At 36.4% G+C, this 27,814-nt stretch overlaps 1 protein-coding gene across 1 annotated transcript; it reads left to right on the forward strand.

The window, feature by feature from the left end:
* Window positions 1–27,814, forward strand: pde6b (phosphodiesterase 6B). The gene is made up of 22 exons (XM_012953282.3): window positions 1–1,054; window positions 3,812–3,964; window positions 5,974–6,063; window positions 6,943–7,083; window positions 7,446–7,520; window positions 8,021–8,085; window positions 9,405–9,471; window positions 9,817–9,864; window positions 11,840–11,989; window positions 12,835–12,978; window positions 13,564–13,629; window positions 16,240–16,386; window positions 17,070–17,177; window positions 17,466–17,575; window positions 18,342–18,429; window positions 18,808–18,908; window positions 20,178–20,285; window positions 20,863–20,926; window positions 24,164–24,238; window positions 24,579–24,662; window positions 25,649–25,805; window positions 27,732–27,814. Exons 1-22 carry the CDS (start codon window positions 569–571, stop codon window positions 27,782–27,784), a joined length of 2,580 nt encoding a protein of 859 aa, XP_012808736.2. The 5' UTR covers window positions 1–568; the 3' UTR covers window positions 27,785–27,814.

Consider the following 27,814-nt stretch of genomic DNA (forward strand, 5'->3'; position numbering starts at 1 on the left):
GTTTAACAGTTACTTGGAAGTTTAATATATATAATCAGCAAAACAAAATTAAGAGTCCTCTTGGGACTATGTTTATATTGCCATCTTGAGTGTGGGAAAACAGAATGGGAATAACAAGATTACCACTTGTTAGCTGGAGATAATACCATACCAGTATCTGTTTAATTAAAACTTAAGAAGCTTGTTTTAAAATCTGTTGCAGAGAAGCATAGAAAGAATAGAATCTACATAGAAATGAATGATTCTGTGCTGAATGTATTTATGTAGCTGATCATTTCACGTTTATTGAAGTAAAATGTGTTTAATCCATGTACATTTGCCAGAGATTGATTTGAAGATTTAATACGAGTTACCTGATCTGTTTTACTTGAGTAAATCTGTCCTCTCCAGGATTCACCTTCAGCATCATTAAGGATATACTTTGCTGATCACTGTAAGATTAATATACAGTTGACTCATTCATTCTACCTGCAGAGCATCAGTGTGGAGCTCAAGGACATTGCATTATTCCACATTTCATCGCAAAAGCAAATATACCTTTACGGTATATTTTTTAAACTCTGCAGAAATGAAATCCACCAAAGCAAGTCTTACTTTAGAGGATGTGGCAAATTATATGGATAACAACCCTGCTTTTACACAAAGATATTTTGAGAAGAAACTTAAGCCAGAAACTATTGCTGCTGCCTTTGGTCGGAAAGATCTCACCGTTGATTTTGCGACATTTAGGGAACTCGTCCAGGTTGAAGAGAGTGAGATTCTCTTTGAACTTGTTAACGACATGCAAGAAAGTATTAACATGGAGAAAGTTGTGTTCAAGACCCTGAGGAGAATCAGTTTTCTTATCCACGCAGATCGATGTAGTCTCTTTATGTACAGGCAAAGAAATGGAACACCTGAGTTAGCTACAAGACTATTTAATGTTAAGTCTAACAGTAAACTGGAAGAATGCCTTGTTCCACCTGATAGTGAAATAGTTTATCCTTTGGACATTGGAATTGTAGGACACGTTGCTCATACAAAGAAAACAATTAACGTCAAAGATGTTAGCGAGGTATGTAAATCATGATTGCCAGAGTAAGCTGATTGTCTTATTAGTGACCCATGGTTGTCCTGCAAATTAAAAAAATGGGATGCAGGCTGTAGGTCTACAAACTGGTTATGGTAAAGGGCATTTAATATACCTGATTTTAATTTAGACATTCTTCGCTTTATTTTGAAGCCACTCTAATTTATTACAAATGTATCATTCTTAAGCACAATTTACATTACATAGACCAATGGTGGGGCATACAGTTCCATTACAAGAAAGCAGAACAAACAGTGCCTTCAATTAAATTTTACAGTTTCACTAGGAACTGCTTAAGGCATGAGCTGATTTTCTTTGGCCCACTGAATATAATTCTACATGGACAAAAGACATTGTTTTTCTTATAATGTATTAGTCTCAGCTGGCTTAGTAATAGTATGTTGCACAATCTGCTCCCCTTCTTATACATAATAAGACATAGAAAGATGCCAATCCTCTTTCCAAGGCCACTCAGTGTGTGACCTACATATGGTATGCAAGGATTTACTGATGTCTGCTGCTTTGTACACTATTATCATAAAGAATTTAAAAAACAACATGGAACCTTTACATAATTGTACTCATGTTTGAATTAGCTCAGTTTCTATTGCTGTTGTGTTGTCCCCTGTAATACTGTGTTACCTACCAAGCCTATTTCAAAATGTAACAAATGATCACCTTATAGCTCAGTCTGTATTTAAAAAACAAGAGCAAAATTACTTATCTTGAAACACAATAAAATGGCATGTTTACTTGCATTTAAAAATATCTAGTTTTGTCTTTAAAACAAAGATATAAAGTAATTTCCAAGAAATGCTCCATTCAAAGATTTTTCCACTGTTAAGTTCTCCATAGGCACCAAGTCCTGCCAGTTCTGACTTCTTCTGCAGATGAGTCATATGACTGATATTTACAGTGTAATAATTTTTAAATGAAGCATCCCTGTGTTTAATCAATTGAAAGGTTATGACATATGCTAATGCTGAAAATATACATATAAAATGTTCCATCTGCTCTATATGGTCTGAGGGAATTTTCTCATAAGCAGTGTACGGTAATGGACAATTGCCAAACTTAAGAGTCACAAATGTGTACATTCATTGGTTTATAAATAAGTAGAGCCTAAAGTGTTTAAAATAATATTGCTGTCTCATAGGTAAAGACATTGCTAAAGCAGAAGCTAAAACACCCAGTGCACAGGAACAGGAAGTGGCTGGAATTGTGCAGTAATAACTTTCTGTTCTAAAAAAACAGGAAGCAGATCATCTTAAACACACCAGGACATATGGGATACAAAATCTATTTAAATTTCTATGATGTTTCAGTTCACTGAAAAAACTGTTTTGACATGAGAAGCTATTAAGAGAGGAGGAGCCAGCATTAGTGCTCTTGTTTACATTGTTTGCACTTTTTAAAAAAGTTAAAAAAGTAAGTTATAGTTAATGAGGAGAGCTGCCAAAAACCTGCATTTTATTTTATTTTAAAACTATTTGCATAAAATTCGACAGTAATGAGGTATTACTTAAGGGGTAGAAGAAAAACAAAGCAAAAAAAGAATATCAAATGAATACCAGAAATAATTCTAATATAGGTATGTTCATTTAATATGGCATATACTGTATGCCATATACCACTCACCTAAAGGTTTATTAGGAACACCTGTTCAATTTCTCATTAATGCAATTATTTAATCAACCAATCACATGGCAGTTGCTTCAATGCATCTAGGGGTGTGGTCCTGGTCAAGACAATCTCCTGATCTCCAAACTGAATGTCAGAATGGGAAAGAAAGGTGATTTAAGCAATTTTGAGCGTGGCATGGTTGTTGGTGCCAGACGGGCCGGTCTGAGTATTTCACAATCTGCTCAGTTACTGGGATTTTCACGCACAACCAGTTCTAGGGTATAAAAAGAATGGTGTGAAAAGGGAAAAACATCCAGTATGCGGCAGTCCTGTGGGCGAAAATACCTTGTTGATGCTAGAGGTCAGAGAAGGGTATTAGTATGGTGTTCCTAATAATCCTTTAGGTGAGTGTATACATAAATGTTAAAAAAAACAGGGATGCATTAAAAACCCCAAAATTTGGTATTCAGCTGAACCCCCAAATCATTGGGTATAGATTCAGGTGAATACCATGAAGGGTTTAGTGCATCCCTAGTTTGTAGGCACTTGTTTTCTAAATGCAGTTTGCAAACTTTTGGCTGTAGATTAGCACACCTTATAACAATGTTTTAGTACAGTACAATATGATAATCCATCCAAAATTTTATATACTGAATTAGAACCCTCTTTTATTATTAGTGTTTACATTTTTAAGATAATTAATTGATCTTTTTAATTTAATTTTACTGCTTTTATTGTTTTTTATGCTAATTTATTACAATTGCAACCAATTACAGGGCAAGCATACTGCATTAAAGAAGTTTTACTTCGTATTTGTACCTATACAAACAATAGTGAGTTAGTCACTAATGCTGGTTCCAAATATATTGGTTCATTGGAAAGTGACACCATACACGACACAAGAGCAAACGACACAGTAACTTGCATTCAATTTGATAATTAAAATCCAAGGTGAGCTGAAAGGTTTAGGTTTCTTTGGGTTTCCTGGTGCAAACCTTTTTTACCATATATATATTTATATGTTTTCTTAGGTTGTCTCTGTGTGTTACTGTTTTTTTTCTCAATATATCATCTTGAAACTATATTATACAATATGTCAACAAAATATGCATTTTACAGTGCACAGTGTACAGCAAATTTGCAGATGAACTGACGGACTATGAGACAAAAAACATACTTGCCACACCAATCCTGAATGGTAAAGATGTTGTTGCAGTGATAATGGCAGTTAATAAACTCGACGGCCCATTTTTTACAAACTACGATGAAGAGGTAAGTACATGTTATTGTTTTACAGGATTTAGGACGTCCCCCTGGACATCAAAGGCCATTGGTGGCATCCGAGCATAGCATTCTGTGGACATAACCAAACCTAATACTAATATAAGCAATACATAATAGGAAAAATTATTAAAATTTCTAGACTGGCATACAAAAATTGGAGCATATAGAGACATGGCCCTGTCAGACACGCTGTCTGCGTTTAAGAAAGAAGCAAACACACAGCTGACTCAATTACAGATGCAGCCAGCAAGTTATCACATATTTTCTAACCATATCCAGACAGCATTTTTTGAGTGTTAATTCCTGCCTCTAGATAGTGCTAGAGTGCAAACACTTGCCAGCAAAACGCAATTGAAAACGCCATAGACCATGCACCACCTGGTGGCAAATTGGTATTTTTCCCCCTATGTTAAATGGGAGAGACATAATGTGACAACATGGTAAAGGATATAAAAACTAATAGTAATATACACAATTGTGTAATCCCACATTGCTTGGCATAAAGTACATACTGTACATAGTGGGATTAAATTCCTCAAAATTCTTAGGGGGCCCCCAGTCTCCAAACCCCAGTTGTTCCACCAAGGTGGCGTATATAGCCATGAGAGTCTGCTAGGTTCTTTGGGCATATTCAGTGACCACAGTCCTACTGCAGGATAAATCCTGGTAAAATTGAACAACTCTTCACCACAGGTGTACATGTAGGCATCCCCAGGTGAAGTACCATACCACGCTTAATAGCAGCCACTGTATCAACAGCCAATGTACATTTCCCTTTACTTTACTGTCATACTTTTAAAGGAGAACTAAAGCTTAACTAAAGAGTTAAGGCAGAAATGCTGCACATTATGTTTTGGACTAATGCAGTAGCTCAAGGCAACCACAGACTTTTAGCAGTGATGATCTGCCCCTCCAAAGATGCCCCCAGTAGTTCCCCATATTCTTTTATGCTAATTCATTGAACATGCTCTGTGCTGCTGTTAATTACCTTAGGGACCGAATCACAATATATACTGTATATATAGAATATAAATGCCACAATATAAGGCTGATTAGTAATTAATTCAAATCACAAGTACACGGCAGCTCTGAAACCAATTAAACTAGATCTGAATTTAATCAGCCCTGTAGCAACAGCATATATGACTGACCAGCTTCATTTCTGCTTGATTATTTACAATGACCCTAAGCTTAGCTGAGCTGCTCAGAGCACACTGAGCATGTGAGTGACACTGACACTTCTAACAAAATCCAACATAGGGATCTCCTGTGACAACTGTGAAGGGTTTAGTTCTGCTTTAGAGGCATCAGCTACTGCATCTCACCAGCCCACTCACGCACAATATGGCCATGGTTTACCAATCACCATTTTACTCTCTATACAAGGTGTACCACTTTGACAATCCTACTAGTATATAAGCACTCTTTAATCCTAAGGCAGTTGAATAGCAGAGGATCACCTTATCAGAGGATGTACCTAATTCCATAAGCACATCAATATTGTGTCCTTACATATGATTTGTTTTTATCATACAATTAGCAATAAATGAATAATTATATATAATAAAAAGTATTATAAAAGAAAGCAAACAAAATACCAATAGGACAATAGGAGATATGGCATTTGGTCTATGCAACTGCTACAGGGATGATTTAAAGCTCAACTCTGCATTCCATTTGAAAGCTTCCCTTGAAGTTTTTTTCCTTTTAACAAACTTTCCTGTTTGTCAGGAAATCCTGACAGGAACGTTTTTCACAAATTTGATACATTACTCAGATTCAAATTATTATATTACAATTATTAATGTAGTTTTTTACCTATTGTTACATAAATCAGACAAATATTTATTTGCATAGTGCAGTAGACACTGGATTACTTCACCAACTAAAATGTGAAATCAGTTTTGGGTTGATTAATCCAAAATGTATCAATGCATAACTATAGCAGTGGCCTTTTACATTGCAAATTATTATTATTATGTCTTTCATTGTTTCAGGTATTTTTAAAGTATCTGAATTTTGCCTCTTTAAATCTGAAAATTTATCACCTAAGCTACTTACATAACTGTGAGACTCGAAGAGGCCAGGTAAGGTTTCCTTTTTTTATTCTTTGATCCATTTGTAAACGTTTCAGTAACACATTCCATTATCATTATTATATCATGCCAAACATAAAGTTAATTTATATCAGTCTTTATATATTACTCGTGTCCTGTCCCTGAACTAAGCTCTAGTTGCGCATTGGATTGTCAAAAGAAGCCCTGTACTTAAAGGAATACTGTCAAACATGAAGGAAAACATGTTTTTTTTTCTTCAAAAGGCATCAGCAGGATCCTGTATTGAAATCAATTTTTCAAACTGATTTTTTTATATTTAATTTTTAATTTTCACATGGGGCTAGCCATATTCTTAATTTCCCAGGGGACCACAGCCATGTGACGTGAACTATAAGTAAATATTAGAAAAGTGCTCAACAGTAAGAAGTCCAAGTCCTGCTTGGGACTCCTCCAGTTACATGGGAGACACAATAGGTTATCTAAAAGCAGTTCTAATGTGTAGCAGTTCTAATGCTGGCTCCTTCTGAAAACTCAGACTCAGGCACAATGCGCTGAAATGGCTGCCTACACACCAATATTACAACTAAAAAAAATACATTTGTTGGTTCAAGAATAACATTTTAAATGGTATAGTGAATTATTTGCTATGTAAACAGTGTAATTTAGAAATAAAATTAATTTTGCAAGCTGCAAAAAGCCAGGTTTGTGACTATGTTGATGCATTTGCATAGGCTGCATCACACAAAGCATTATATCACTACAAAAAGTGTGGCTTCCAGCAGCTGCCAAGCTGATTGCTTCTCATTTTCGCCACTATTGACGTATTAATGGTGGATTTTTTTAATTTGTTACAAGGAAACAAAATGATATGATATACAAATAGACTGAAACTAATTTTCTATGTTTTAGGTACTATTATGGTCAGCAAACAAAGTGTTTGAAGAGCTGACTGACATCGAGAGACAGTTTCACAAGGCCTTCTATACAGTGAGGGCATACCTAAATTGTGACAGATATTCTGTTGGCCTCCTTGATATGACAAAGGAAAAGGTAATTTTCCTACTTTTTTTGTAAATGCAATTTTAATTTAGGTTTATATTCAAATGTTCATATTAATTTGTCCTCATTTATTATGGCCCTCATTTAATCCTGAATGCATTTGTTTCTGCTGCTTCAAAGAGCTGCAAATGTTGATGGCTCTAAGCTCTCCAATGGACAGGGTATGCCAATTGGTGGTTCTACAAACAACAAATGATAGAGTTCATTTTATTCTTCATTTTAAGAATTTTACCTATTTTAAAGGTGTTTAAAATGGGGATAATTATCTGCAATCTCACAGACTTGCATATTTTATTGTCAATTGGTATTACTATTACAGGTAATCACTTTGCAATCTTTTTTTCCACTTTCAGGAGTTTTTTGATGTTTGGCCAGTTCTGATGGGAGAGGTTCCCCCATACACAGGACCCCGCACTCCTGACGGAAGAGTAAGTTATTTAACAGAGAATAATAGCTTAAGAATTATACCTTCAGGGCTTTATCCTGCTGATCTTTATATGATTAAGTATGCACTAATAATTTCAGAACTGTATCTCTGGGCTAGACCCACTGCTAGCCTGGAGATAAGGTACCTTTAAAATGTAAACTCTTGCAAGTAGGGCCCTCTGATCCTATTCTTACTCTGTAAACCCTTGTTTGTTAAATTATTGTAGGATCCCTGTTCATTATAAATTAATGTAAAGCGCTGCATAATTTACTGGCCCTGTATAAATCTTAGGCATCCAACAGGGTTTTTTTTTAGGCATTTAATTTTTCTCTTTATTAAGGCACCCTAGCTTTATAACTCTATATTATGGCCCCTGAGTGACAATATGGTGTATATCAATATGGTCATGCATAATTTGGATGTGAAGAACTTTTTTTTGCTGAAAAATGTAACTGGTAGATATTAAAAACAACAGATAACATGATTTTATTTCTTTCATAGGAAATTGTATTTTACAAAGTCATTGATTATATTCTACATGGGAAAGAAGATATTAAAGTCATACCGTAAGCAAAATAAAGAATACTTTTAAAAACAATACTGTAAACACATGCAAAAAAATGTATTTCTGTTTCAAACCTGAAAGGCAATAATTAAGACTGGTGGAGCTGGCCATGTAAGATCTACTGGTTTGACAAACCGTTTTCTACATTTTTTTTTACATCTATTAGGGAAGTGTTTAGGAAATTGGCACATTTATCAAAGCAAATCAGTGTGTTATTTTTATATCTGTAGTAATAAGTCAAATCAACTAGACTTGCTTTTGTTTTTCTTGAAGATGTTTCTCCAGTGATCCAACTGGCTTTCTCAATTCAGAATTGAGAAAGCCAGTTGGATGACTGGCTTCAAGAAAAACACAGCAAGTCTAGTTAATTTGACTTATTACTCCAGATATACCATGACCTGGATGAATGAGAATCTTCACAAACACACTGGGCCAATTTACTAACCACTGATTGTCTTTCTTTGACTCAAATCAAATTTTTAGTACAAAAAGTTGCAGAGAAAATACAATGCAGCTTTTTCAAAATTTGTTATGTGTCTAAGCGGCTGAAAATCCAAACTCGACAACTCACCAGATTAAACTTGCTGAGTTTGTGTAGAAGTCAGTGGCAAAGGTCCCTTCTCTTCCTTGAGTTCTTTCTTTTGACTTTTTCTCACAACATTTTAGTAAGTATTAGACATTCGGGAAAACAAGTTTAATCAAATTAAAAAAAAAAAAGAAAATTATGTAGTTTTAGTAAATCCCCGTAACAGCTTAGAAAGCCTAGTCACTAAATCACATCTATAAAATGTTACAATTTTATGCATTAGTTGCTATTAACTTAGAGATACCAGCAGTTTATGTATTATACTTATGTATTGTATACTAAGCTGATAATAAAAAACATCAAGGTTAAAAACAAAAGAGGATTTTTAGGAGTGGAAAAAATCTAAATAGAAGGCGTTTGAAAAACTTGTCATTTTAGTACAATTTGAAAACAAAATGTGAAGGTAAAGTACTTATTTTACACCAACAAAATTTATAGGCTTCCCTGGACTACTTTTTAACCTTAACACCCTGTTCGCCATCCTATGCTAATTTGAGTGAATGTTTAAGAGCATAGATTAGTTTAGTTCCACACCAAACACACGAAATAGGGGTTATTAGAATGTATGGGTTGGGTTTAAAGCCATTCATTGATGGTTTAATTTTGGTGGATACTAAACAGGATCGTCTGTACAAACTATATGTATTTTAAGCTACTTTTTAAAAAAAATATATATCCATTTTGATATGACTAATCTTTTAGATTTTTCTTATGCTGTTGCTTTTCATTTTAAGAAATCCCCCAGCAGATCATTGGGCTTTGGTTAGTGGTCTTCCAACATACGTGGCTGAGAGTGGCTTTGTAAGTAGATATGTTAAACATCAATTTAATTTTTAATCATTAAATACATTCCTTATTTTTTTTAAATTTGATTAAAATGTGAGATTTCACTAGTCAATGACCATAGTTGGGAGACTGTTTGCCTTTGGAATAATAAGTATACACTACAAATGTTATACAAACTAGCAACATGTTTAAACCCATCCAAAATGTATTTTCCAATCAAAATGTAATCAAAGTAATAGTGACATATTGAACAAGGCAATTTAAAAAGTAATTAATTAGGAAATGGTGTGTAAGTTACTACTAGGGTTATTTATAAGGCCAGCAATGTTTTAAACTATATTCTGTTCTTTCTTGTTTCAGATCTGTAATATTATGAATGCAGGTGCAGATGAAATGTTCAAATTTCAGGTAAGAATGCTCTTCGGCGATAGGCAGTTAACCTTATGGCCACAGATCTATTATTGATACAAATTGTGTAGAAACTTGTGAGTTTTGAATGACTGAATTCATGTTAAATGTATACATTAGCAATACAGATAATGTCAGAACATTGTGATCACCTGACTGATGTTTAGAAAAAATGTAAGCTTTCTTTCAGTGGTGTAACAAAAGAGGAAGCAGACCCCGTGGGGGGGGGGGGGGGAACGACCAGTCTGCTTCCTCCATTTCACATGTAAATCCCAACTCTACGCCGGATCCCAAGTACGGGATCGGGGGATTTATAGGTGAGTAGGCAGGGAGCTGGGATTTATAGTCAAGAAGGGAGTGGTATATGAGTCAGAGTGTAGGCAGGACGCATCAGTGCAGGGGAGGAGTGAGTTTGTTACTCTGCACCGGGGCCCCCCCTGAAGATTTTTTTGCAGGTACAAAGTAGCTACACCACTACTTTCTTCCACTAGGGTATTGCAGAAAATATAATGCTATGTTTTAAATACTAGCACAATCATGATGAAAAATATATATTTTATTTATTTAATAAAAACTAGAAAGAAACAAGTTCATCCTTTTCACTTGATGATATTCTAATCATTTTGTACCAGATAAGAAGTAGCTTTGTAACAATCCATTGCTCTGTGTTTGATTTGCCACTGGGGAAGTTAAAAATGCTTTTTACATAGTAGATGAGGTTGAAAAAAGGCTCATGTCCATTAAATGCAGCCTTTGTTTTCTCAGTAAACCAATAGCTAATCCAGAGGAAAGCAAAAATCCCCACCTGAAGTCTCTCCAATTTGCCTCAGAGGGTGAAAACTTCCTTTCTAATTTCAAGAGGGCAATATGAACAGTTACTGTATTAAATTTGTACTAAAAGTTAATTTGAGTAACCCTGAATTTTCTCCCTTTCTAAAAAAGGCATTCAACCCCTATTTAAAGAGATGTGTGTGGTCTGAAAAGTTTTTAAAAGCAGTGAATCTGCATGTGTGAGAGATGCAATGGGAAAGAGCGTTATTTGGTGTAGTGGGATACATGTAGCACCTGGTTTTACAGCAGGTAATGCTGTGTTGGAGTAAATCTCCCTTTAAGGTTTTTGATTTGGCCAGCTGTGGGGAGCTGCCTGATTAGGCTGCAGGTGAGCAGCCAATAAAAGGGCTGTGTGATTTACAGAGAGAGTTGGAGTTGGAATTGAACCTTGACTGTGTGAAGGTCACTCTCAGAGCAGGGCACAGAGCAGGAGGGCTGCCTGTGTCAGGAACTCCCAGAGGAGCTGGGGGTGCCACCTGCCACTGCAGGGGGCAGAGGGAGTTATGACCCGATGGATGAGTGCTGAAAGGAGTCAGCAAGGCTTAATGTGAAGCCTGAGTGTTCCAGAGTGTGGAACTAACCCTGGAAGGTGAGAGCCCTGAAGAAGGGACATATCATAACACTGAACTGTTTATGAACTTATGTCTTATGTTTCTGTTGGGAAGAATTGGCCCTAAATAAACCTGAGTTTTGCCTGAAGACGTGGTGTCCCTGTCTCTATGCTCCAGATCCTCTGCATGCCTGCCTGCCTACCATTGCTAATTCCCCCAAAATTGCGTGTACAGGCAGTGAGCATGTCACACATGACACATGCAGAGATTTGTTGCCAGTATTAAAAAAATTGCTACCACAGGCTACATATCTCCCAAAAAATGCCTTGCCATTGACTAACATGGGATCACCTCTTTGAAGTGTCCTGCAGTTAAGGCAATCGCCATGAGCAATATGTTTCACTCACAGCGATTGCAATGTTAGTCTGTGGCAACAAATTTTTGGGGAGATTTGTAACAAGTAGCAGCAAGTGTCATTGCCGGTACACATAATTGAGATTTTCCAAGCCCTTAATCAACTTAGATGCTCTTGTTACTTCTTTCTCCTTGTTCAAGTGCTTAAGCAGGTCTTCTGTTGTCATATTTTTTTGTAGAAAGAACCATTGGATGAAAGTGGATGGGTTGTTAAAAATGTCCTATCAATGCCCATAGTCAACAAGAAGGAGGAAATTGTTGGTGTTGCAACCTTTTACAACAGAAAAGACGGAAAGCCGTTTGATGAACAGGATGAAACACTGATGGAAGTAAGGTCAAGTGGGATAAAGACTTAGTGAACACTTATTACCAGAGAACTTATAATACAAGAATTAATTTTTATTGAAACATAAGTATGAAAACATTAAAGTTAAAAAGCTAATATTAAAATATTTTAACATATTTCACAGTTTTTTGTTACTTATACTGTTAATTTCTCTTAAAACATATTTTTAAATTATCTTTATTTAGTTTTCTTTTAAACACCTCTGAATCTGTAATGGTATAAACAAATATTTCAGGATTTGTGACTTGATGCCCTGTTATAAAAATAGATTGAATCTCACTATAAAGCCTGACATGGCTACATATTTTTAACAGAAGGATATACACTACAAAGGGTAGCCACCTGTGTACCAAAATATACACTCTACTTGCCACTACAACAGTGACACTACACTACAACATCATTTTACATATTTTTTCTATAAAATAGTAGCGCTACATTATTCCTACACTGGCAGCCTCCGCTGTCTGCCAGCACTGAATAAAGATTAAAGGTGGCAGGCTGCACAATCACTCTGCATATACAATGCCATGTTATATATATAGTTTGTATGCTTTATGACACTGTAAGGTTAACTTACAAAGCTGCTAAATTTCACATATGCAGTTTTCAGTAACACCCAGTAAGCAATCGGCTTTGAACAGGCTAACAGAAATTAGAAAATGAAAGCAAAGATCTGATTTGGGTATATGGGCTGATATGGGTAACTGAGCTGTTTTTTTTACACTGCAAATAGCTAGTGTATTCTGAAAAGTGTACACCTGATGCACAAGATGTAATTTGTACTGGTGTTTAATGTAATATACACTTATATTCTTCTGTTTCAAGTCTCTGACCCAGTTCCTTGGTTGGTCAGTACTAAATACAGATACGCATGACAAGATGAACAAGCTGGAAAACCGTAAGGATATTGCTCAAGACATGGTGATGTACCATGTTAAATGTGACAAGGATGAAATTCAGGATATCCTGGTAATTAATATCTAATATTAAAAGTTTTAAAAAACCTGTTGTTCTTTCTCTGTTATTGTCATATGATGAAATATAAATACATGCATTATCAGATGTAGACCTGTAGAATTAGTTAAAAGCAGGCATTAGGCATTTGCAATGCCTCAAACACTTTTCTATCTTATGATATATGCTACAGCATTGATCATTTCAATTTCATGACAAACATTGGGTTCACATTACAAAAAAGGGAGCAAATGAGCAAAGTGCCCCAGAAATATTAGCATAACTAGGGCTGAGCAGGACTGGGTGCAGGATTTCCACAGAGCCTAGCCCTTTCACCCTGTGGATGGCCCTCTCCCCCTCTGGCTCGCTCCCCTGCATGACACAAGCCTGCACAAATATCTTACCTTTCTCTTCCCAACTTTTGTGCCACCGGGGCTTCATGGGGGTGTGCACCCGGCACTGCCCAAAAATTTCTGGTTGTTTCTTGAGTCATAACACTTATAGCACTAGCACCTGTAGTAACTGCTATATTTGTCCATATATTTTTAAAATTGGACATACCTTAGACATGGGTTAAAATCTTCTTTATGTTTCTTTCAGCCTACAAGAGAAAAGCTGGGAAAAGAAGTCACAGAATGTGAGGAGGATGAAATTGCAAAAACACTTGTAAGAAACAGGCAACACTAATAACTGCACCAATTATTACTATTTACATTTCTCAAAAACATTTTTTTTGGTCCACATTAGAGCTTCTTTCTTTACCACTGCTGCAAGTACCTGAATCTCCTAAGGCAGTGCTGTCCAACTTCTGTTGTACCGAGGGCCGGAATTTTTCCGACCTACGTGGTGGAGGGCCGATAATGGAAGCCAGTTTTGACCACTCCCCTTTTTGAAACCACACCCACTTGAAACCACACCCATGTTATCACATGACCATACCCATATAAATAGTTGTAGTACAGCAAAAACCTGCCATACTCTGCCTGCCCTACCCTGCCTGTGTGCCATACTCTACCTGCCCTACCCTGCCTTTGTGTGTGCCATACTCTGCCTTCCCTACCCTGCCTGTGTGTGCCATACTCTGCCTGCCCTACCCTGCCTGCGTGCCATACTTTCACTGTGTGTGCCATTCTTGGCTGGTTTGTGCCATACTTGGGCTGTGTGTGCCATACTCTGCCTGCCCTACCCTGCCTGTGTGTGCCATACTCTGCCTTCCCTACCCTGCCTGTGTGTGCCATATTCTGCCTTCCCTACCCTGCCTGTGTGTGCCATACTCTGCCTTCCCTACTCTGCTTGCGTGTGCCATACTTTTACTGTGTGTGCCATTCTTGGCTGGTTTGTGCAAAACTTGGCCTGTGTGTGCCATGCTCTGCCTGCCCTACCCTGCCTGTGTGTGCCATACTCTGCCTTCCCTACCCTGCCTGTGTGTGCCATACTCTGCCTTCCCTACCCTACCTGCGTGTGCCATACTTTCACTGTGTGTGCCATTCTTGGCTGGTTTGTGCCAAACTTGGCCTGTGTGTGCCATACTCTGCTTGCCCTATGCTGCCTGTGTGTATGGCACACACAGGCAGCCTACAGTGACACAATGCTGGCACTGCTCCTACAGTCTGCACAATAACTATATATTAAAAAACTTTTTAATTGCAGTACCACCTCAGTATATGTTCTTTTTGTAGTATGCAGGGATTATTTGTGGGTTTCTACTGCTCCTGAGGTGTGAACAGGGGAACAATGGGGGTGATTACAGCCTGAGCCTGAGGTGTGAACACTGCAGGGGGTGAACAATGCAGAGATTAAAAGGTGTGAACAACACAGGGGATTACATATTTAAACAATACAGGGGGATTACAGCCTGAATCTGAGGTGAGAACCATGCAGGGGGGCAGTTAATCACAGTACTGATACCATTTAAAGCTTACACAAGAGTAAGCCATCAAAGCAGCCAGACAGGTGGGGGGCCACACAGAGGGGGGTCGCGGGCCGCCAGTTGGACAGCACTGTCCTAAGGGATAATTTCCCTAAAAAAATCCACACTAGGCCATTCCTTTGCACTTTGCATACTGTGTTCTGCTCCTCTTACATTACACTGGCCTCTGTGCACAGTGTCAAATGGGCAGATCTGTTTTTCCTTTTGGATCAGGGACCGCATTGGGTTATTGATGTGGTCTTCAGTCAGAAGGCTCCTATACCCATCTTTGTAATTCGAATTAGCACCCTAGGGCCAAATGATTAAATTCAGATTTGGCAGATTAAAGATCTGCTCTTTTTGTGACCTCCCCAAACAAACATTTTGTGTATGTTCACCTTTTCCCATGTATATTATGGCAGTTTGGTAACAGCATCTTTAAAGAGATTACTGGCTGGGGGAAGAAAAAACCTCCAGATTCACAAGACTCTCAGTTGACACGCACATATTCATCTGGTCCTATAAGGCAGCTTTTTTAAACATTTTGTTGATGTATGGGACAATTATTATTGTACTTTATGTATGTAGTGTTCATATAATCCAAAGCATTGTGCAGGGACATTTCTGTCCCTTCCAAATAAAGCTTTTAAGCATTTTAAGATCCCTTACACACTCATATACCAACCATCCAATATAATATTTATTTGTGGCCCTGCATTGCCACAGAGGACTATTGAATTTCGGTTGGTTGAATTGCTTTAAATAGTTTATTTATTGCTTCTGCCATATAAGTGCAAACTTCACTCATTAAGATATGTTATAGATTTTGTTTTATAGTAAATTTTAATATATTGTATGACATTTTAAATATATACATCTATATAAATGTGTCTGTATACATGTGTGATCTTGTGACTGTTATACTTGTGATTATAGGTGTGAATATACTTGATTTGGGCATTTGCTTAGCAAATATGAGGAATGCTAAGGAAGGCTCTTACAATTTATAATAGATTTATAATCTAATCTAAATTATTGAAACAAAACAAGCAACAAGTGAATTATTTATAGTAAAGTAAGTTATCCTGGAATCAAATTCAGAGTTTTTGGATCCTTGCAGCTGCAGCCTGTGGGACATGAAAATTTATTGAAAGGCTGCATCTTTTTCATAAGAGTCTTGTTGGACAGCTCTTATTTGTATTATTTATGTTCCACTGCTTATTAGCAAGCCTGGGTTGTAGATGTTACAATTCAGCATGTGAAAAAGGGGGCATTTGTAAAATGTTGCCATTTTTGTATATTGTAATATATAAACATATTAATATAAGTATTTGTGACAGTAATACATTTTTTGTATATGTTTACAGAAACAGGTCTTACCAGGACCTACTAAATTTGAAATTTATGAGTTTCGTTTCTCAGACTTTGACTGTACCGAAATTGATCTTGTGAAATGCGGTATCCAAATGTATTATGAACTTGGAGTTGTAAAAAAGTTTCAGGTTCCCCCAGAGGTATGTATAATTTTTCTTAATTCACTGCTATTCTCAATCCCTTTAGCGTTAAAGGGATAAACAGGGCTTCCTTGATGAGGAATTAAAGATAGGTACAGATCAGAAGAGTGTTGGGAGATAATTGGAAACTTTCATCTGATGTCCCATCCATAATTTCAAACTATTTAGAACTTCATTGGCTCAAGTCACTTTTGTAGTACAGGTACTGTACTTGGTACCTGGGTTTCATGCATAAGGATATTTCCATAACTTGGATAACCATATCTTCAGTCTATTAAAACTTTTAAACATTATATAAACCCCCTTAGTTTAGTGCCCCTTTAGTGCTCTGCATTTTTCTCCCAGTCTGTCATAAATGACCCCAGTGGCTTCCGAGTGCTACTCATATTTAATATTTTTCCACTGGTCACTAAAAGACAGAGAAAAGGCTAACTTTGGTCCTTTATGCATCTAATTCTCAGTGTCTCTCTTCATTCCTCTGTAGTGTTTAATGTAGTATCTTAGAGCATGCTTGGCTGGGATTTATAAGTTTAACATTTACTTTCCTATATGGCAAAGTTGTATGACTTGGTATATAATGTCTCAAAAGGTCTGTCCCAATGTTGTCTAGGGTAGTGCCTTCACAGTGTTTTTCTTTTCTGCTTCCCAAAGGTTTGTTTCTTTTTCATGCCTCTGTTTCATAGGCTTTGGTGAGGTTTATGTACGCAATGAAGAAAGGATATAGAAGAGTTACCTATCACAACTGGCGTCATGGATTTAATGTGGCACAGACTATGTTTACCCTTTTAATGGTATGTTGCTATCAAATCAAACATCAGTGGAATACTTAATTATATAAAATATACAGTACATAGTACAGTTCTGTTAAAAAAAATTATATTAATTAGAATACATGAATCCATCTTACAATAGATCTCACATAATATCATATGCATTTACTGTAGGCCTTTAGTGATGAACAACTAATCCATTCATATTGTTGTATAAAGAATCATTTTTGGATTGAGAAATCCCTTAGTATTGTTGTACCTGTGGCTGGTGTACTTTTTGGTCATCTTGTCTTGTCTCACTTCTTCCAGACAGGCAAACTGAAACGCTATTATACAGATCTAGAGGCGATGGCAATGGTTACTGCTGGCTTTTGTCATGATATAGATCACAGAGGGACTAACAACCTTTATCAGATGAAGTAAGCCTTTTCATCAACAATTAAATACATAAATCTGTTTAAATGATTGGCATAGTACCTGCTAAGAGAGCCCCCACCTTACTGCAATGTAGTGACTTCACATAAAAGCGTACACAAGGCTGCTCTGGCTTTTCACAATCAAGCTGCTGTGAAAAAAAAAACCTCTTATACAGATCCAGAGCAAGTGTGGACTAGTGGAGTGAATTTTTTTGCCAGGCATGGATTTGCTGTGAAATTCTTCATTTTGCCATTGGTGAATTTTGTTGTGAAACTGCTGCAAAAATGCATCACATTTTTCAACAGTTACGCTAAGTTTTGGCAAAGCAAAACGGGCTAGATTTGCTTACCACTAGTGTGGACTAAAGTAGGTCACCCAGACATGAAAGGATGTCACCATGCTTTGGTCTAAGCTGCTATAGTTCTTGGATTATATGATCAGGCTGTGGTTTAGTCCCTGGATGAAAGTATGAGGTTGCAGCTTATAGATATACCATGTAATGTTATCAGGAGACAGAGGCAGCGAATCAGCAGTTGCTCAGGTCATAGACCACATTATGCTGACCTGGGGGTACTTTTTTTTTACATGTACATGAGGGGGAAACTGCAAGATGGGCAATCCCTTGCTCCCATTCTGTGGACATCTGTGAGTTTGTCAGTTTCTTTTTATAGAAGTGTGTTGAATGTACCTGAATATGCACGGAGCTGTGTTATGTTTATTATTTCCTTGATGTAAAAACAAATTAGATCTTGCTTATTTTTCTAACAGATCTCAACATCCTCTAGCAAAATTACATGGTTCATCAATTCTAGAAAGACATCACTTGGAGTTTGGAAAGTTTCTGTTAGCAGATGAGGTAAAATAAAAAGTGCATGCATATTTTGATAACATGGGTGTTTCTGCATAGATTAAAATAAATAAGGACAGTACTGTTTTAAATATAGAAATTTGTTTTAAAGGGGCAATATATTTGCTTTTTGTTTGAATTAGGAAAATATTTCCTGTTAAATATGTGAATTATGTTTTTTGTTATTGCACTTAACAGGGCAAATTCTAAAACTTAAACTATAGTCGCATTCTACTCCCATTCGAGGAAAATCAAAACAAATCAGCAATCCAATGATAAGCCCTCTATATAAAAAAAACCCTTTCCCCCAGCTGCAACTTGCAACATACTGTAGAAAAATTAGCCAGTTTATGTGCATTACTCATAATACTCTTTTTTTTCTCCTAGTCAATGAACATATTTCAGAATCTTAACAGAAGACAGCATGAACATGTGATTCATCTTATGGATATAGCTATTATAGCTACAGACTTGGCACTTTATTTCAAGTAAGGAAAACATTTTATGGGGAATTAATAATGATTCTGGATGCAAGCACTAGAGCACTAAGGGACTTTTAATGCTCAAGAAGCACTTGTATCTTGGGTATTACTCTCATTTGCACCTCTTGCCAAATTATTATTCATAAGTACCATTCCATTCCATTCTTGAAGTATTTGCTATATTAGGATGACATGGCAATAGCATTTTAGCATAACCCATGGCTCTTTGTGAGTCATAGTTTACAAACTGACAGGATTCCCATGTATAAATATTGCGGTCCCTACTGGCCTGTATTAGGATATGGTATACAGGCAGTTTTGAGTGCTTTGAGCTCTACATTTAATGTAGCATAGAACCATGAACAACTCCCCATAGACAATGAAATCTACTGACAAATGCTTCTCCCAATACTTGTCAGGCAATAGTCGCCTTGAAGCATTTATCTGGCCATTTCTGTGTTGTCAACGAAATGTTGTTTACAGTGCTTTGGTACTGTGTTTTTTGGCTAATAAAAATGTTGTCCTCAAAGTGACCCATGTACCATTATAATAAAAAGGTGCATAATATACCCCTGTTCCCACTTAGCTTGCACATGATGGCATACCCAGAATTTGGTAGTGACTGCAGGTGCAGTGATGCTGGATGCCCCATTGTGGAAACAAACAAAAATAGTTTGCTCTTTAAAGTGCAGACACCTTTAAAGTACATCTATATTGTCACATTTTTCTTCAGAATAGTAAGTAAAACAGGTTAGTAACAAGGTTTTAATACAAGCATTAATACAGGTTTTAAGGGCTCTACAACAATGAAAAAACCCTATTAAAAGTGTTCCATTTATAGCTGTGTCAGTCTGGCCAAACACCCATTGATGTCAAACCACAACATGGGTAGTCAGCCTCCTTCTGGACAATTGTTGGGGTCACCTGGAAAGGCAATGTCATCTATGGCAAGGCTAAACCAGTAGTAAAATTGTAACTTAGACAAATAAGCTAAGTGATATAAAGGGTAAAATAATTGTATTTCAACTAATAATGTAATTATTATTTCCCTAAACAAAGAAAATATCTGTATGCTTTTGTTGTTCAAACTGCAGAAGGCTAACTTACTTTGTTTCTATGAGTTATTAAACTAGGGAACATTTGACATTTGTCTTTTGACTACATAATTATTTCCAAGCAGTTTTTGGAGGGAGAATTATTACATGCATTACAGAGGGGGTTGCATTGCTCATTGCTATTCAAAAAAGACAAACATTTTCATTCATGTTTTTACAGAAAGCGAACAATGTTTCAGAAGATTGTTGACCAATCAAAAACGTATGAAGATGAGCAAAAGTGGACTGAATATTTATCTTTGGAAACAACAAGGAAAGAAATTGTCATGTAAGGAGATATACAGTAATTCAATCCCATAAATTGGAAAAGTGCAGAGATATTTATGTTAGAAAAGACATTCACTATAATAAACACTTTGGGTCAGATATATAAAAATGTGAGATCAGAGTTTACCACAGAAATTAACTTACTTTCTATTCATTCCTATGGGATTTTTAGAACAGTTGCTGAACTTTGACTTTCACCCATTGACAAATACACTTCTAAAAATCCCATAGAAATTAATAGAAAGTAGGTGAAGTTTTCTCTGATCTTTTCTTCTGATCTTACATTAGCGTCCAGTGTAGACAGTGTTCAAAAAGCAAAGCCAGAAGAGAATGTGCTCAATTTGTGTCATAAGGTTTGTGTTATGATATGGACAGATATGGACAAATATTCAGACAAGATAAGATATATAGGCGCATAGGTTTGTTGAAGTGAATTATTGTTTAGTTAGTATATAGTTGAGCTTTATGAAAGCCATGAAGAATAAGATTATAGCTGGATATACATTGCGGCATTGGACAGCAGATTAAAAAAGATTTTGTAGCTACTATTAATTTGCAAATATTTTTTTTTTTTGCAGGGCCATGATGATGACAGCATGTGATTTATCTGCTATTACCAAGCCCTGGGAAGTCCAGAGCAAGGTTGGGAATCAATTCCTATAATATGTATTAAAAATACTTAGTTATTACAAAATTATTGAAGTTATTATAATAGAAAGTACCAACCATAAATTAAACCAAACCAACCATATAATTTGTTTTGAAAATTGTATTAGATTTTTGCTAAGAAAAAATTGTAGTCCCTTGTATGAGACACACACACACACCATTTTTCATTATAATTTGGACACTGGTGTCAAATGTATTTATTATTACAGGCCCAACACAATAACAAATACAGATATTCAGATAAATATACCATCATATGAAGCATAACTGAAGACATTTATAGGAAAATAAATTACTTTTGCATTAACAGATAGTTGTGCACAAATTTCCATTGACATTAACAGGACAAATCAGAAAAAAATAAAGACCCACTTGAACACTTGATAACATAGTAACATAGTAAGTTAGGTTGAAAAAAGATGTACGTCCATCACGTTCACCCATCTGAAGCCTCTCTAATTTGCTGCAGAGGGGGAAAAAATTCCTTCCTGACTCCAAGATGGCAATTGGACCAGTCCCTGGATCAACTTGTACTAAGAGTTATCTCCCATAACCCTGTATTCCCTCACTTGCTAAGAATCCACCCAGCCCCTTCTTAAAGTTATATAATGTATCAGCCAGCACAACTGATTCGGGCAGGGAATTCCACAACTTCACAGCTCTCACAGTAAAAAATCCTTTTTCGAATAATTAAACGGAACCTCCCTTCTTCTAAACTGAGTGGGTGCCCTTGTGTCCATTGGAAGGACCTACTGGTAAATAAAGCATTAGAGAGGTTAATGATCCCCTTATGTATTTATACATAGTCATCATGTCACCTCTTAAGCGCCTCTTCTCCAGTGTAAACAGACCCAACCTGGCCAGTCTTTCCTCATAACTGAAACTTTCCATACCCTTTACCAGCTTAGTTGCCCTTCTCTGGACCCTCTCTAACTCAATAATGTCCTGTTTAAGCACTGGAGACCAAAACTGAACAGCATATTCTAGATGGGGCCTTACCAGCGCTCTGTAAAGGGGAAGAATAACCCCCTCCTCCCGTGAATCTATACCCCTTTTAATACAGCTTAAAACCCTGTTTGCCCTTGCAGCTGCTGCCTAGCATTGCTTGCTACAGCCAAGTTTATTATCTACAAGGACTCCAAGGTCCTTCTCCATTATGGATTTGCCTAGTGCAGTCCCATTAAGGGTATAAGTGGCTTGCATAACATTGTCTTTGCATGTTATAATTTTTATATTTATAATTTTGCCTTAAAAGTATTTTCCCTATGCTTTTACATTACCTGTCTGATATGCCATGTTCCTATATGAGGGGGCTGCCATATTTGTGCAGAAGTAGTTCATTAGAAGTAGAAGCTATAACTGACAGGTTGGGAAGGGACAGTCAGGTTGGCGAGACAGTCAGGTCTGGGAACTTCAAGTAACAATTACTTACAAAAGCAGCCCTATCAGTGACCTGAAAATTACCTATAAAGGTAATTAATGTACATTCATATTTTGAGGCGTAGTTTTTTAGTATCAGTATCACCTTAATATCTGGTATACTACAAGTATTTAGTATAATTAAATAAACTGTGAATATATGAGCCACTAACTAAAACATTTGCAAGGAACCTCCTAAATATGGGGTACACGCAAACCAAGATACAAAACCCTCCCTAAAAATAAATAAAGGGACATACACGAGTAACACATGTACTCACATTAAAAAATTATTGAAGGAAAAAATAATTAAATAGTCAGAAAATAAAAATAAAAAACAATCATTGGTACTGTAGTACAAAAACATACCTCCCAACTGTCCCGATTTTAGCAGGACAGTCCCGGGTTCTTATTGAAAAGTCCCTCATTTCCCTTTCATTTCCTGCACTAAACACTAAAAAATTTACAAATTTTCTCAAACTCAGTTAGATAAATAGGCTTTTGGCAGAGTGCCCAGAAAACCCAATAGGCAACACCTTTACTTAGATACAATTGTAACTAATAAGCTAAACCAGCGTTTTTCAACCACTGTTCCGCGGCACACTAGTGTGCCGCGAGATGTTGCCTGGTGTGCCGTAGGCAGGGCACCAATGTACTAGGGGGGCACTGCTCTTGGCACCAATGTACTAGGGGGGCACTGATGCTGGGCACCAATGTACTAGGGGGGCACTGCTCTTGGCACCAATGTACTAGGGGGCACTGCTGCTGGGCACCAATGTACTAGGGGGGCACTGCTGCTGGGCACAGAGTTAAATTTTTTAACATTTTCTAATGGTGGTGTGCCTCGTGATTTTTTTCATGAAACAAGTGTGCCTTTGCCCAAAAAAGGTTGAAAAACACTGAGCTAAACAGTAGTGATAAGCAAATCTGTACCATTTCGCTTTGCAGAAAAATTAGCAAGACGAAAAAGAATTTGCGCAATGGCGAAAAATGTGCGAAATGCAGAAATTGAAGTGCATCAAAAAACATTGTTGAACACGTCATTTTTTTATGTGAGCGACAATTGTTTTGATACGCTTCGATTGCCTGTTTTGTGAAAAAATCCCCCAATCGTGAAACATTTCGTTCATCACTACTAAACAAGTCTGGGGGAACTGAGACTCGCTGCTTAAAGGACAATTTCATGTGTTCAAACTTTACATAACCAGCCAAATTTTGTAACATGGGTGTGGTATTTAGGGGATGTGGTCATAAATATAGGTGTGGCCAAAAAAGTTTGCCACGATACGCGCAGCATCTCTTTTTGTCCATCTTTACATTTTTTAAATGTTGTGAGGTATGCAAAAAAAGGTCTAGAAATAAGTCTAAAGCAACTGGACTATTAAAATTTTCATGAAAACCTTGTACTACATATCCAAGCAGCTGCTTCTTCAGTTAATAATCAGAGTAAAACCATTCTATAAAGTATACCAGTTTATTACATAATGCACTCATACATTGAAAAAAAAAAAAAAAAAAAATATATATATATATATATATATACAGTAGCCTGTGGTCACTAAAATTTACAAAATATATATATAAATGCTAACATAGCTTATAAAAGTCAGTGACTGAAAGTATCCAGATCCAAACTTTTGGTCCCATGAAAAACATAAATGGAGGTTCTATTGTATTTTATTATTTATAGTTATTCTGTGTTCTTAGGTGATCATGGGCATCAGTATGTGAATTAAAATACCAATATCCCCCTTTGTAGTTAGACTTTACTTCTCTGTATCCTTGTAACAGGTTGCGCTCTTAGTGGCAGCTGAATTCTGGGAACAGGGAGATCTGGAAAGAACAGTTCTTCAACAGCAGCCTATTGTGAGTAAAAATATATTTCTTAGCAACAAATGTCTAAAGTTCTATTCTAGAATGCTTATCTGATATGTAAAGAACAACTTTACTTGAACAGCAGCTTAGTTATATAAACCATACTCAAATCTCTGAATTAAAGCATTATTGATCATGTAACCCTGTAATTCCACCAGAGTACATCAGCTTGTTCCTTCCTTGCACCACCCACCCGATCCATATGCTCTGCTGAACAAAGGCAAAAACATCACAATGGGTGCACTGGTCTTTTACATTTTAAAATTATTTATTTCTATGCCTTTCGATGAATGACTGTATTTTGAATGTTATCTATTCTTTTTCCCAACAGCCCATGATGGACAGAAATAAGTCTGCAGAGCTGCCAAAACTTCAGTGTGGTTTTATTGACTTTGTGTGCACTTTTGTATATAAGGTGAGTGATAAAGCACAAGTGTATCTGATTTGATAGGATAGAAAAAGGATAAAAGTATAGTGTTTAGGGTTGCATCAAATCCACCATCCACTGCATGAAAGATTTGCTGAATCCAGAACCAATTTGCAAGATATGAAGGGGTTGTATGCAGGAAAAAATTTTCAACTTCTGTGTTCATGTGACAAAAATTCACATGATTTTAAGGTTCTGGATTTGGTTTGACCAGGCACTTTACTTTGACCGAATCCTGCTGTAAAAAGCTGAATCCTGGCCAAATCCGGAACAGAATCCCGGATTTGGTGCATCCCTAACAGTATATCTAAAAGGTTATCCTGCCTTTTTACTTTTTTCTTTATAGATTTTTTCTTTTTTAGAAATGCATGCTGTGATAACAAATGTAGTTTTGTGTAAATTGCTTCTTTTTAACCACCAAAGCATTATCAGCTTGAATGATAAATAACAAAGAAGACCTAAAACATGTGACGAAAAAAATTAGGCTACATTTAATTCAAAGCAAGGAAAATAGTGGGGGCCACATAATGGAAGAGACAAGTCCATGTAAATTTCCATATACACTAGTCTGATGTGCTTTTATAGTTATATTCTTAACCAGAATGCAATGTTCTATCTTGCAAATGCAAATAAAATATTATGGACTCTTCCTTCTTGTATTTACTCTTGAGCTAGGATGTACTGCTCATCATAAAGCATTGAGAAGACTAGTGTATTATCACCATGGGTGCAATCTGTCACAGACGTGAGGATAGCTTCATGTAGGGCAGCTAATGTACATTTAATTATAAGATCATTTTTTCTTTTAAGCTTTATAATTTAATTATACAAAAACTAAAGGCTATAACTCAAATTTATTTGCATTAGCTTACAGTTACAAAATCATACTAGAATATAAAATGGCTAGAAGTATGCTTACTAGTACACAATATTGACTCATTTGTGAACTTACAACTAGGATTTGATTAATTTAGGAATTTGCACGCTTCCATGAAGAAATACAGCCAATGTTAGATGGCTTGTTAAACAACAGAAAGGAGTGGAAGGCTCTTGCTGATGAATACGAGGCCAAAGTCAAAACAGTCGAAGAGGAGAAGAAAAAGAGGGAAGAAGAACTTGCTGCACGGAAAGGTCAGGGAGATTTTTAACATTAAGTGTGATAAGGTTAATTTGCTACTTTTAATTTTAAAAGAAATAATAATTTGGTTGACAGTTTGCCACTTGAGGTACACATGAAGTGCAATATTGGGCAAAGAACACATACTACATATTTCCAAGAATATTTGATTCCTGCATATTTTTTTTTGTATATATAAACAGTTGCAGCTTCTATCTTTATGTTAAAAGCTGTATTTTCTTTACATTTCTGTGGAACTAGACACCACATTGTACAAATCGATTGTACTGTGCTGTGCAGAACAAATTTTATTGTGCACTCAGGAACCAACATATTTAATTTAATTAACCTTAATCCATAATCTTCCTGAATCCTCTTTTACCAAAGTCACTTTAGTTACACAATCAGTTTGTTTGCTTCTGTTTACTTCTCTTCATTCCGTACACCAAAACAGCTCTTTGGTACTGAGCTACATACTTTTTGGACAAGATGAATTCTAGTTTATGAAACAGTTCTTGGTGCAGCTTCAGCCACCTTGCAATAAGAAGGAAAAAAAGCAAAATAATTTGCAGATAGGGGCACATTTATCAAAGTACGACAGGTACGAAATACAAAATATTTGTAGTTAGTCGTACTGTGCGTATTTTCTGCGACTTTTTCGTACATTTGCGCAACTTTTTCGTACTTTGCAACAAAATTTGTGTGACAAAATCGTATTGTCGTGCCAAGTTTCTGATTCAAGCTTCGGGATCATGACTTTCCTTAGGCCAGGTTGGAGCTGCAGAGAGCCATTGAGTTTTATGGGAGTCAGAAAAGTTTTCCCGCAATTTACGATCATTCGATACGAAAATTTTGTGACTTTCGGATCGCCAGTACGATATTATCGAGACTATTCCGATTTTTCTGTAAGCATTTTCGTGATATCTGCGATCATCAGAAATTATCGTATTTAATCTGAATTTTTCCCATTTTGGGATTCAAACTCGTACTTTGATGAATTTGCCCTATAGAGTTAAATAAATCAAATGAATGCTTAGGGGCACATTTACTAACCCACGAACGGGCCGAATGCGTCCGATTGCGTTTTTTTCGTAATGATCGGTATTTTGCGATTTTTTCGTATTTTTTTGCGATTTTTTTCGGCGTCTTTACGATTTTTGCGCAAAAACGTGAGTTTTTCGTAGCCATTACGAAAGTTGCGCAAAGTCGCGATTTTTTCGTAGCGTTAAAACTTGCGCGCAAAGTCGCGCCTTTTAAGTTTTAACGCTACGAAAAAGGCGCAACTTTGCGCGCAAGTTTTAACGCTACGAAAAAATCGCGACTTTGCGCAACTTTCGTAATGGCTACGAAAAACTCGCGTTTTTTCGCAAAAATCGTAAAGACGCCGAAAAAATCGCAAAAAATACGAAAAAGTCGCAAAATGTTCGTTTCCAATCGGAATTTTTCCAATTCGGATTCGAAATCGTGTCTTAGTAAATCAGCCCCTTAGTTTCTGTGGGTTTCTAAGTCTACTAACATCAGAGTAAATAAGTGTAATCGGAGATTAACTAATTTTTTTTGCACAATGTTGTCTTCTTGCTAAAGCATAGATACATTCAAGGTTATAATAATATACAACATTTCCGCCCTACTTCTTTGGTTAAGCATTAGTTCTTTTTTTAAAAGGCCCTGCTATTCACTTATTTCCTTATTACAGGCTAATATCCAAGTTGCTATATCAAACACACTGGAACTGGTACAAATGAAACATACAGTACATGCATTTGTTGAAATTGAATTATTTAAATAATTTTACGTTAAATTTGACAGACTCAAACAGGAATCATATAGTTGGCCTGTAAAATATATTAAATTATTAATGTTTATGTTAATGTTAATGTTTCAAATGATTTTAATGTTTAGGGTCTCAAAAGATTTTATCTGATTCTTTTTTTCTGCAGCTGCTGCAGCTGGGGCAAACGCTGCCAAATCTTCAACCTGTTCTATATGTTAATATTATCCTATATGGTACATTCATCCAAAA

Source organism: Xenopus tropicalis, chromosome 1 (genome assembly GCF_000004195.4).
Source record: "Xenopus tropicalis strain Nigerian chromosome 1, UCB_Xtro_10.0, whole genome shotgun sequence".
NCBI lineage: Eukaryota > Metazoa > Chordata > Amphibia > Anura > Pipidae > Xenopus > Xenopus tropicalis.